At 46.0% G+C, this 12,628-nt stretch overlaps 1 protein-coding gene across 8 annotated transcripts in view; it reads left to right on the forward strand.

Annotated features, from left to right (window-relative positions):
- Positions 1-12,628, forward strand: part of cnksr1 (connector enhancer of kinase suppressor of Ras 1) — a 50,478-nt gene that overhangs the window by 30,013 nt on the left and 7,837 nt on the right. For 5 of the 8 annotated variants that reach the window (XR_009709064.1, XM_061247217.1, XM_061247218.1 and 2 more), the window contains 9 exons: positions 1,683-1,750; positions 2,335-2,452; positions 4,276-4,385; positions 6,316-6,440; positions 7,235-7,371; positions 8,413-8,446; positions 8,958-9,127; positions 10,326-10,399; positions 11,443-11,514. Coding sequence is in view for 7 of the 8 variants with exons in the window: in XM_061247217.1 (XP_061103201.1) it covers positions 1,683-1,750; positions 2,335-2,452; positions 4,276-4,385; positions 6,316-6,440; positions 7,235-7,371; positions 8,413-8,446; positions 8,958-9,127; positions 10,326-10,399; positions 11,443-11,514 (908 nt within the window). In the remaining variant the exon portion in view is untranslated. Of the gene's footprint in view, positions 1-1,682; positions 1,752-2,334; positions 2,453-4,275; positions 4,386-6,315; positions 6,441-7,234; positions 7,372-8,412; positions 8,447-8,957; positions 9,128-10,325; positions 10,400-11,442; positions 11,515-12,628 lie in introns of all 8 variants that reach the window. The other 3 variants (XM_061247219.1, XM_061247220.1, XM_061247216.1) reach the window with 3 other exon arrangements.

A 12,628-nucleotide genomic window follows, 5' to 3' on the forward strand; every position in this document is an offset into this window, starting at 1 on the left:
ACAGGAGGAAGTGCACATTTCAAAGCCACGCAGCCCTTCCTGTGATCATGCAACTGTCCGCGGGCTGGGTGGGTGGGTGGGGGGGTAGGTGGTATCTCTGTCAGAGAGCGCTGAATATTCTCTGGGGTTTCCTGCCGGCTGTGGAAATGCAGGGACAAATACATGCTGGACAGGGGACACACATTCCTTTATGGTGTCACAACAACTCTCTCTGATGACGTCATAGTCAACTTCCTTTTATCTGGAATAAGTATAGAAAAGTGCCCCCCCCCACTTCTAGCTCAAGTGGATGCTGGTATTCACAGCGTAACGATGTCATTGGGATCTCTGTCACGTGATCGTTCATCACCGTTATCGTTACAGTCAGCCTGTAACGTTCCTGGTGTGGACAGGTCTTAGGGTAAGCAATGACATGACTGGCATTTATCAGCCATTGTCAAGCAAGGGAACTTGCACAGCTATGTCCACAGCAGGAAGTGCCTTACTCAAGTGTACAATGGCGTGTTCTCCCCATGTCTGTGTGGAGTTAGCATGTTCTCCCCATGTCTGTGTGGAGTGTGCATGTTCTCCCCATGTCTGTGTGGAGTGTGCGTGTTCTCCCCATGTCTGTGTGGAGTCTGCGTGTTCTCCCCATGTCTGTGTGGAGTTAGCGTGTTCTCCCCATGTCTGTGTGGAGTGTGCATGTTCTCCCCATGTCTGTGTGGAGTGTGCGTGTTCTCCCCATGTCTGTGTGGAGTGTGCGTGTTCTCCCCATGTCTGTGTGGAGTCTGCGTGTTCTCCCCGTGTCTGTGTGCAGTTAGCATGTTCTCCCAGTGTCTGTGTGGAGTTTGCATGTTCTCCCCATGTCTGTGTGGGTTTCCTCCGGGTACTCTGGTTTTGTCCCACAGTCCAAAGACATGCATAACTCTGCCACATTTACATTGAAACTGAAAATGTTGATTAATGTGCCCTGTCCCTGATAAATAAATGAAATAAAAAAATCTACATATACGCCTGGCTGTCTAACCATGATATGACCCTGATGGAGACCCACATGTCTGCAAATCACTCCCATCTCCATTTCTCCTGACGACATTGCTTCTCCTGTCTTTCCGAGCAGTGATGGAAACCCCCCCCCCGTCTTGTTATAGTTAATGGGGTCATTGCCTGGGAACGTCTGAAAGCAAAGCCGGCAGGTGAAATGAACCTTCTGCTCGTGGTCCAGCGGGATTTGGGGTCACTGGCCAAATGCTTTTTCCGTGATGTCATCATCGGAGGGGTTTTCCCCTCCGACAGAGATACCACCTACCCCCACCCACCCACCCACCCAGCCCGCGGACAGTTGCATGATCACAGGAAGGGCTGCGTGGCTTTGAAATGTGCACTTCCTCATGTGTGATATTAATTATCACGATATTAATAACCCAGCCTCAGTAACTAGAGCTGAAGGCTCACGTCTGGCACCAGTCTCATCGTTCCACTCGCACTTTTGACATCTGATCTCCGTGACCTCACAGTCACCCCTCCTGTGATCTCACAGTCCACCCCTCTGACCTTGTGGCGACCGCACTGTGACCGTAATGTGACCTCAGAGCAACCGTGATGTCACCTCACTGTGACTTCTCTGTAGGCCCCTCTGTGACCTCACGGTGACCACACTGACCGCATGTTTCTCTCGCTCTGTTTCCCCCCTCTGGCTGCAGTCACCCGCCGGGTTCTGTGAGAAAATCCTGGCCGGAGACGAAGTGGTCCAGGTCAACGATCAGATAGTGGTGAGTGCCGTGTGTGGGAGGTGGTGTTCCGAGAGTGTCACAGGAGTTTGGCTGCTCTATTGGCAAGACCCATGGCTGCCTGGTGACCAAACAAGTATTTATGTTTGAGAGAAAGGTACTGTATGTGCCATCAAGACGATCTGGAGCAAGTCTGTGTCAAAAGCATGAAATGTGTGGATATCCCAGCACTCATCACAGTGTTAACCTCTTTCATCCGGTTATTTTAGCCTTTTGTTGTTTTCAGGAACTGACAAACATCTCCACGTTTAACCCTTCAATGAGCTGTTTTTTTTTGGAATGTTTATTTTGCGGTTGTAACCCGGTGTTCTAGAACTCCGTCGCTTTCGATCGGCATTCGGCGGCGATTGTTACATCAGCATTAGAACGTTCAGTTCGTAAAAACATTCCAATTCTAATAATGAAAGGGTTAGTAACCAGTGGAACCCAGTCACAGCGATGAAAGTGAAATGTGGTGGAGTTGGGGGTGGGTGTTGGCGTGTGGGGTGGGTGTTTGGCGTGTGGCGGAGTTGGGGGTGGGTGCTGACGTGTGTTCTGACGGAGCGGTTCCGCGTCACGTCTTGCGGCAGGTGGGCTGGAGCAGGGTGAACCTGGTGAAGAAGCTACAGGAGAACCCCAGCGGAGTCACGCTCGTGCTGAAGAAGGTTCCGGTCTCCGTGAAGCGACGGCAGAGGGCTCCCGAGGTCAGAGATCTTCCACTGGATGTGTTCGTGTTTTCTTTTACCCCCTTTTTCGCCGAAATTCAGACTGCCCCAGGCATGTTGAGCCGGGGCCCGGGTCCAGGCATGGGCAGTACTGGCAGAACCAAGGCCCTTTCCCTCCCTCAGTGACTCCTGGAGCGCTGCGGCTTTTAGAACTAGAGAACCAACAGAGCCGGACTAGCAAACTCGGTAGCTCAGTAACAGATGCAGATAGGGCGGCCTGTAGTGTAGTGGTTAAGGTACACGACTGGGACGGTGGTTCGATTCCCGGTGTAGCCACAATAAGATCCGCACAGCCGCTGGGCCCTAATGGCATTAATGTACTGTAATGTAGGCTTGATTAAAATACATTCAGTAAAAACGGCCTGTGCGGAGGTGTGCACAGATCTGTGGCTGGTGGAGCTGAACACGTGGACCCTGTAGAGCAGGGGTCTCCAATCTTATCCAGAAAGGGCCGGTGTGTGTGCAGGTTGTTGTTTTAGCACAGGACTAAGACAGCTGATTCTACTCATCAAGGTCCTGATTAAAGAACAGGATTAGTTCATTAGTATAATCAGGTGTGTTACTGCTGGGTTAAAACAAAAACCTGCACCCACGCCGGCCCTTTTAGGATAAGATTGGAGACCCCTGCTGTAGAGGAACCTGTTGAGAACGCCCAAACAAGCAGCAGTAACGTGTATATTTTTCACCTTCATACGTTTTGTGTACAGCACTTTGGCACAACTACGGTTGCTTTAAACGTGCTTTATCAATAAAAGTTACTTTCTCTGACAATACACCCTCGAGCCCATTTTCTACTGACGCACTGTACCCTTAACCCCGCTCTTGAAGCTGACGCAGCTCTTAAAGTTGGGCTGTAGGGTCAGGCAGTGGCTCCTCCTGTCTGGTGTGACACTGATAATGTACAATATCTTATCCTGCGTCATTTACACGAGTGCGTACTGTACAAAAACTTCATTACTCAAGGAGCACAGAAGATATCGGAGTCTGTAAAATTTCTCCGTGTAAATATAAATCATTTCGGCCATGGGACTGTAGTTTGGGTGCTGCGCCAGTGAGCCTGCGTCCAATTGGCTCTCGTACCTTCACTTGGTCGAACCGATTGGTTGGTTCCAATCTCCAGTCAGGGCCAGGGCTCCTCTGTGTCTAAGGAAGGAGGCAAGGCCTCTTCTGATTGGGCTCTTATCTGTGAGGTCCCTCCTGATTGGCCACCCATGTCACTTCCTGTTCCTGTGGGAGCCTCCCGGCCTGAGGCAGAGGGGCCGTCGCCATGGCAGCCCCGTAAACACCTGTGTATAAACAGGGCAGGATGAACTGCTCTGTCTTCACCAGCCTCTGTTTTCTCAATCAGGAGGTGGTGTGTGTTCTCTAACACAGTGAATACACCATGGGGCAGCTCTGTGAAACACTCCATTACTGCTTTAAAAAAACGTCACACAGAGTCTTGTTGAAGACCCTTGGGGTTACGATCTTATAATGCGGAGAAACACTTCTAGATGACTTTTGGAAGTGATACTTTCAAACCTTTTTGGGAATGTTTTTTTTTTTTTCAAAGTTCAGTCAAGTCTGTGCTCTAGAACTCCACCGCTCTCAATGACCCGCAGGCATTGTGACATCAGCATTAAGAATGTTCAGCTGAGAACATTCTAATCGCATATTTTGTTTGTGATGTCACAGTCACGCACGACCACTGACCAAACTATAAAAAATAAAAAAAAGGCCAAAGACTGCTTGGAGCCACACCATAATGAGAGATCATGCTGCCGTTGTGACAGCAACAGCAATAATCCTTTGCCTGTTCTCAGGAGCAACAGGAGCAGGAGGAGCAGGAGGAGCAGGAGGGGAAGGGGGAGAAGGAGGAGAGGCATTCCATTCTCGGGAGAGTCGCCGCCTCCGTGCGTTCGCTATCCTTCAGGTGTGTTGACCTGTGCCCACTTTCACACAGCCACGCCCCACTGCTGGCAAAACCGCCAACACCTTTTGACCCTTTCAGTCCCAACAGAAGTGTGAAGGGGCCCCGCCCACATCCCAAGGGGTTTTGGATTTGGTTGAGAAAATAGTTAGTACGTTTTTTTTTTTTTCCGGGGCTCAAAGCGATAGCATAGCAGTCGTTTTGCTCGGTTGAAAAGGTATAAAAGCATAAGAGCTGAGGTGTTAGTCATCCATAAATATGTTTGCAAAATTATGCAAATTTGGTACCGTTTCCATAAGAGTGAGGTTACGGGCAAACGTTTCATTGTAGCGGCGTTTGTCAGTGAAAGAGTGTTCTGTATAACCTTTGCAGGCTATAGCTGGTCACGACAAATGTGGAGGGTAATTAATGAGGAGCTGATGATTACTACCTCGTGTTTGCAGCTCGTAATGGGTTTATAACTCGTGGCAGAATCAGTAGAGTGTTCTCTTGTGTCAGCCCAAGTGAATATATCAAAATAATTATTCCAAATGCATCCAGAAGCAGTTTTCACAAGTTTTTTTTAAAGAAATATTTCACAAATTACCATGTCTACCTAGCCTGACATGTAGTTATGCTTGAAAAATAGCTTTTAGGGGAGATAATAGTTTTCAAAAGGTTTTAAAAGCCCTTCTAGGTACAAGCACTGGAAATTAGCATAAACTGCAAATATTATGACTCACACTATGATTCAGTACATTCAGAGTTTGCACAGGTTATCGTTTTAAATGCTATCCACTCACCGAGCACTTTATTAGGAACATTTTTACTTTATTACACCTACTTATTCATGCGATTATCTAATCAGCCAATTGTGTGGCAGCAATGCAATGTATATGATCATGTAGATATGGGTCAGCAGCTTCAGTTAATTTTCACATCAACCATCAGAATGGGGGAAAAATGTGATCTAAGTGACTTTGACCGTGGAATGATTGTTGGTGGCAGACAGGGTGGTTTGAGTATCTCGGAAACTGCTGATCTCCTGGGATTATCACGCACACTAGTCTCTAGAGTTTGCAAACAGTTCTGCAGACAGAAATGTCATGTTAATGAGAGAGGTCAGAGGAGCGGTCAGTGACGCAAATAACCACACGTAACAACAGTGGTGTGCAGAAGAGCATCTCTGAACACACAACGCATCGTAACTCTACGTGGATAGGCTACAGCAGTAGAAGTCTAAGATATGCCTAACGAAGTGCTCGGTGATTGTATCCATTCTAATATGCGTCTGGTGCATGTGTCTGAATGCAGGGCTGCGGCAGGATGCCAGGTTGTCTTGCAGGCGTAGTGGCCAGGGTTTAGATCCTCCCTCATCTTCCGGATTTATCAGGGAATACTTTTCAGACCCGGACTACCGTTCGGGCCGTGTGTATTCCTCTGAAGGACATCAGAATGCAACTGAAATATATTTGGGCCCTGATAATGTATTTTATAAATGTGGCCCTAAATATAGAATGAATATGGTTTTCACATACCCAAGTATCCTGCCTGGATGAGACATTTATGGTCTGAAATTATCCATATTTCCTGATTAATCCTTAATAATAATAATTTATTTGAAGTGGTGCCTTTCTGGACACTCAAGGTCACCTTACATTGTGCAAAATAAAATTAATCGACAAAAAAAAGTCATAAACAAAAAAAGAAAACATGATACAATATATCCAATTAAAAATAATTTACAATGAACATACAATTAATATCAAACGAACAGACAGCAGACAGAGATAGACAGACACAACAACATGTAAAGGGAAGGAAACAGTCAGGGGTATGCAAGGGTAAACAGATGAGTTTTGAGAAGTTAAGCCCCTGGGTTAATGGTGTGGGCAGGGCATTTGTTGTGTTTTTTTTCTTTGTCTGCACTGTGTTCAAACACTGCCCCCTATAGGACAGCGGTCCACAGCCAGGACAGTAAGCGGCTGATGGGTCAAGAAGAGTCTGACCTCGTCTGCAACAGTCTCAGCGAGGCAGGGGCCCAGACCTACACTTCTACTGCCGACCACCAGGGGGCAGGTGAGGGCTGGTGGCTGGTGATCTGCTTGTGTTTGTGGGTTTTTAAAAAATATATATCTGTTACAGTCACTGTCACAAAGGTTAGTGATTCATCATTACCACTTTAGTACAACTCTATTTGCTCTTAAATTTGTGTACACCTACCTCCTGGGGTTTCAAGGAGAACAGTGCAACTCTATTTCCTACTTTATGTATTACATCGTACACTGAATTGTTGAATATCTCTCTCTATATAAAACTTTTGTTAAAAATAAGATAAGTGAGATACGTCTTTAACGTACAAAATGGTTTCAATATCTGCACTTCTTGTGAAGCCAGTCAGGTTTTAGCGCATATTTGACAACATATGTTGATAGGGAAACACTGAAAGAACATTATATAGTTGTTCATTATAAGATAGATAGTAATATAATATACACTCAGTGACCACTTCATTAGGTAGACCTCCAGTGAGCAGCAGTTCTCTGGGCAGAAACACGTTGTTTCTGAGCGAGGTCAGAGGAGAAGGGCCAGACTGGTCAAAGCTGACAGGAAGGTGACAGCAACACAAATAACCACACATTACAACAGTGGTATGCAGAAGAGCATCTCTGAACACAAAACGCATCAAACCTCTAAGTGGATAGCCTGCAGCAGCAGAAGACAGAAAAAATATGTTGAATAAATACCTAATAAAAGTGCCCAATGCATTTAATAGTTGTTTGTTTTCTTGTTTTTGGACCTGGGCTATGCTGATGATTTTTATGCCGCCATTTCCCCCCCTGTGTCTGTTGCTGCCGTTGTCGTGGCTGCAGAGCGCGAGGATTCCGAGGACGCTGCTTCACAAGACTCCAGCGGCCCTGGAGCAGCTTCCCCTAGCAACCTGTTGTCACGGAGACTAGAGGCCGGGAGGCCCAGTATCATCTCCTGCCCCGAGATGGCCGGCCATCGGGTCAGGGCCCTCTCACTCTTTACGCTGCGAGACGCTAACGCTAACAGACGACAGACTGTCAGCTAGGCTAACGCTAACAGACGACAGACTGTCAGCTAGGCTAATGCTAACAGACAACAGACTGTCCGCTAGGCTAACGCTAACAGACAACAGACTGTCAGCTAGGCTAATGCTAACAGACGACAGACTGTCAGCTAGGCTAACGCTAACAGACGACAGACTGTCAGCTAGGCTAATGCTAACAGACGGCAGACTGTCAGCTAGGCTAACGCTAACAGACGACAGACTGTCAGCTAGGCTAATGCTAACAGACGACAGACTTTCAGATAGATGCTAACGCTAACAGACAACAGACTGTCAGCTAGGCTAATGCTAACAGACAACAGACTGTCAGCTAGGCTAACGCTAACAGACAACAGACTGTCAGCTAGGCTAATGCTAACAGACAATAGACTGTCAGCTAGGCTAATGCTAACAGACAACAGACTGTCAGCTAGGCTAATGCTAACAGACGACAGACTATGTCAGATAGAGGCTAACGCTAACAGAGAACTGACTGTCAGCTAGGCTAACGCTAACAGACGACAGACTATGTCAGATAGAGGCTAACGGTAACAAACAACAGACTGTCAGCTAGGCTAATGCTAACAAACAACAGATTGTGTCAAAGAGGCTAACAGTAACAAGCAACAGACTATGCCAGATAGAGGCTAACGGTAACAAACAACAGACTGTCAGCTAGGCTAATGCTAACGAACAACAGACTGTCTCAAAGAGGCTAACAGTAACAAACAATAGAGTGTGTCAAATAGGCTAACACTAACAAGCAACAAACTATGTCACCTAGGCTAATGCTAATAAACAATAGATAGTCAGATAGCAGCTAACGGTAACAAACAATAGACCGTGGGGCAGGGTGATAACAGGGTTTTGCTCCAGAGCCTGTACACCCAGTCTTGCCTTTTGCCATTGAATCTTTGTGTCACACGAACAATAAATGGCAGGACTGTGCAATGACTGTTTCTCCTTTGCTTTCCTCAGGAGGAGAGAGCCTCGAAGAAGGGAAATGCAAAAGGTTAGACACCGATTCCCAATGTTGGGTGCCGTTTAAATGCCAACTCTTCCCATTTAATGGTGAAGCTGTGTGTGTGTGTGTGTGTGTGTCTGTGTGTGTGTGTGTGTGTGAGATTCCTGCATATTGTAATCATTACTGCAGACTGAACTATAATATTTGACTCATAATTGGGTACCGAATCCGGAATATTTGACTCAGCCGGGGTCTGAATCCTGAGTATTTGACTCATAACCGGGGACTGAATCCTGAGTATTTGACTCATAACTGGGTACTGAATCCTGAGTATTTGACTCATAACCGGGGACTGAATCCTGAGTATTTGACTCATAACTGGGTACTGAATCCTGAATATTTCAGTCCTGTATGCGAGGCCTTACTGTACACTCAATTGCTGAATATTTTACTCATAACCGGGGTCTGAATCCTGAGCATTTGCCTCATAACCGGCGTCTGAATCCCGAGCGTGTGAGTGCGTGGCGGGCTCTGACTCCCCCCCGGCGGTTGTGCGCAGGCGGGCGGACCAGCCGGCGCCGGGTGTCGTGCCGGGAGCTGGGCCGGGCCGACTGCGACGGCTGGCTCTGGAAGAAGAAGAAAGACAGCGGAGTGTTCGTGGCCCAGAAGTGGCAGCGGTTCTGGTTCGTGCTGAAGGGCCCGTCCCTGTACTGGTACACCGGCCAACAGGTGAGTGCTGGCACCGCCCGCTGCCTCCATTTGGGGAAAAAAACGGGACGGGGACGAGCGTCCACCTGTGAAGGCTATAGAGTAGTCTTCTGGGGAGCTGTGGATTCCCAAATGAAGTATGCCAAGAAATTGCTAAGTTCATCAGTTTTGTGATAGATTTAATTCTGAATTCGCCGTTCCCTGAATAGTGAATGGCAGGCATTTATATAGCGCCTTTATCCAAAGCGCTGTACAATTGATGCTTCTCCATTCACCCATTCATACACATACTAACACACACCGACGGCGATTGGCTGCCATGCAAGGCCCCGACCAGCTCGTCAGGAGCATTTGGGGGTCAGGTGTCTTGCTCAATGACGCTTCGACACAGCCCGGGCGGGGGATCGAACCGGCAACCCTCCGACTGCCAGACGACTGCTCTTACTGCCTGAGCCGTGTTGCCCCGCGACATGGAATAGTCCTCTCACCTGTCCAGGAGCAAGCTTGGCTCTGTAGAGGCCAGTGTCACGGGACTGTAAACTGCCCTTAAAATAAGTGACTGCCAAGTTCTAGTTCTATCCTAGACTCAATACGACTGTTGTGGCAGGACCTTAAGTAGGCTGTTCTGAAGTTCTGCAAAGATAAATGGAATATAACTGATGCTGAGCTATGATTAATATCTGGCAGTGATTGCAGTCTCAGTGACTGTGGTTAATATCAAGCATTGATTTCAGATTCAGTGAATGTGGTTAATATCAGGCGGTGATTGCGGACTCAGTGAATGTGGTTAATATCAGGCGGTGATTGCGGACTCAGTGAATGTGGTTAATATCAGGCGGTGATTGCGGACTCAGTGAATGTGGTTAATATCAGGCGGTGATTGCGGACTCAGTGAATGTGGTTAATATCAGGCGGTGATTGCGGACTCAGTGAATGTGGTTAATATCAGGCGGTGATTGCGGACTCAGTGAATGTGGTTAATATCAGGCGGTGATTGCGGACTCAGTGAATGTGGTTAATATCAGGCGGTGATTGCGGACTCAGTGAATGTGGTTAATATCAGGCGGTGATTGCAGACTCAGTGAATGTGGTTAATATCAGGCGGTGATTGCGGACTCAGTGAATGTGGTTAATATCAGGCGGTGATTGCAGACTCAGTGAATGTGGTTAATATCAGGCGGTGATTGCGGACTCAGTGAATGTGGTGAAACTGTTACAGGAAGAAAAAGCTCACGGCCTGCTCAAGATCTGCAGCTACAACATTGAGAGTGCAGGGGAACACAAGAGGAAATAGTAAGTGCTTAATTACTGAATTAATTACTTAAGTAATTCAAATTGTGACATCCTGTCACAAGTTTAAACCCTCTGTAATAGCCTACACTGGAAAAACCAAACTGAATCAACTATTTTAGTCTTACACTTAAAATCTTACATTTACAATAGAAAATCTTATTTCTATTGCCAATGACAAGATTTGCCAATGGGGTAAGAATATTTCACTTGACGCAAAAAGTAATTCAAAACAAACTACTACTTAAGAGGGGGAAAAAGATGAGCCATTTTTTGTGTATGTCACCACCAGTTTTCTCACAAAGATCCCTGTGTAAAAAAATGTATTACTTTGTTAGACTTTAAAACAAGGCTACTGTGATTATTCCAAAACAAAAACTTCTGTTTATTCTAGCTCATTTTAGGCCACAGCTGTTGTTAATGCAGTAGTCAAGAAATTCAGCCTTAAGACATTTGAACTGTATGATGGAGTCCTTCCCGGCACAAATGCAATTGTCTGTGTGCAAGTATCACCGTAATACAGTGCATTCGATTTCTATTATTATTTTCGCTGTTTGAGTCACATCGCAGATATCTGATAGCATGTATTGTACCCTACATGACAATACAATTTTAATCAAAATGTCGACACACTTATTCACCCTAATCCTGTATGTTTTCATCCCCTATCCTCGATGGTACGGGCCTGGGACAATTAAAAAGCCGATTATTGTTGATCAATTGGGATATGCAGCGTTAATTCAGGTGATGAGCTAAATCATTTTAAGTGCGGTAGAAGTAGCCTATATGCGATTGTTTGATTACATCTTTACCCCACGGACAGTCCGCAGAGTGCGGACTACATTTCCCATTAGGGGCAGTCGTCAGCGGTTATCTGTGACGACAGCCAACGCTTACTAGAGGGCGCCTCCTGCATGCTTTGGGCGTGGAGCGGCGGTAGCGTTGTCGGTAGCATCGTGTGAAAGCGCTGTTCTTTGCCTGGTTTTCGTCACCCGTCTCTTCGTCTCCAGTCACCGCTGTCGTTTTTGTTCCCATTTTGTTTGCAGTGTGTTCAAAATGTGCCACAAGCGATTCCAGGCGTTCATTTTCGCCGCGGACAACGTCAACGACATGAGCAAGTGAGTAACTGCTGGGGTGATTGACTTCAGCGTTGCTATGCGACCAACATGCTAAAGATCACCCCGGTCACAAAAATATATATTTTGGTTAAATATCGGCAAAGCCATTGTTGTTTGTGAAATCACGGGGATTTATTTTCACTTGGTATTTTTTGAATTCTGTTTCAGTGTGTCTGATTTTGTTTTATTTATTTATTTTATTTACCCAATTTCCTGAAGATTTACATCCGCGTTGAGCGACTTCGCCTCTCACTGGAGTGTCGACTATGTTCTTTAGACAGTGTTTGTCTTGTTATTCTTTTTTTTTTTTTTAAAGACTAAATGTTTTATGTTCTGTGGTTGTCATTAGAAGAACGAAAAACTAAATAACCATCACAATACAATACATGAATTCATGTAGCCTATATTCACTCGCTGTCCAATGCAAGTGCTCAAACACGAAATTAAATCCTTGTTTTGAATGGATTTCATTTGCGGCTTTAAAGCTGCTTCCGTGTTCCTTCTACTGAGCTTTGACATGTGTTGCGATGCACATTTAATGGTGAGAAGAATTGATGTACAGACATTAAAACGGTGTCTCTCGTCGCTCCGTAGCTCTTATAACAGCCAGGGAAGAACCCCGGTCTCAGAACAACCTCTGGCCCATCTTTAAAGTGTTATTTTTAATCTTACAAGACAGAAAAACTGGATGACAGGAGCCAATAAAACAATACAAGTACTGAATGCCTTCCCTTTAATTGTTTCAAGGTTGTTTTTGTATGTGTATGTTTTGTTGTTGTTTTTTAAATAGCAGTTTGAGATAATGCTGTTATCTCATTCTCCAAAAGATTTAAAAAAGAGGAAGCTCTCTTATCTCATAGACACAGATGGCCTTGTTTGTTAGCAGGCTGGTCTGGGTCCTTTGCAAACACCGGAGACCATTACCGAGGTTAAAGTGTGCCATCTACTGGTGGCTGGTGATTACTGCAGGTGGCAGAAAGTGGTAGGACGTCGGGAAGAGTGGTGAACCTGTCATATAAACGGGCAGCTCTCTTCTTCGGATGTATTCCTCAGAACACACCAGCTCATGAATTACGGTGTCACGGTCAATTTATAGTCCTGTGACAGAGAGTGT

Source organism: Conger conger, chromosome 1, assembly GCF_963514075.1.
Source record: "Conger conger chromosome 1, fConCon1.1, whole genome shotgun sequence".
NCBI lineage: Eukaryota > Metazoa > Chordata > Actinopteri > Anguilliformes > Congridae > Conger > Conger conger.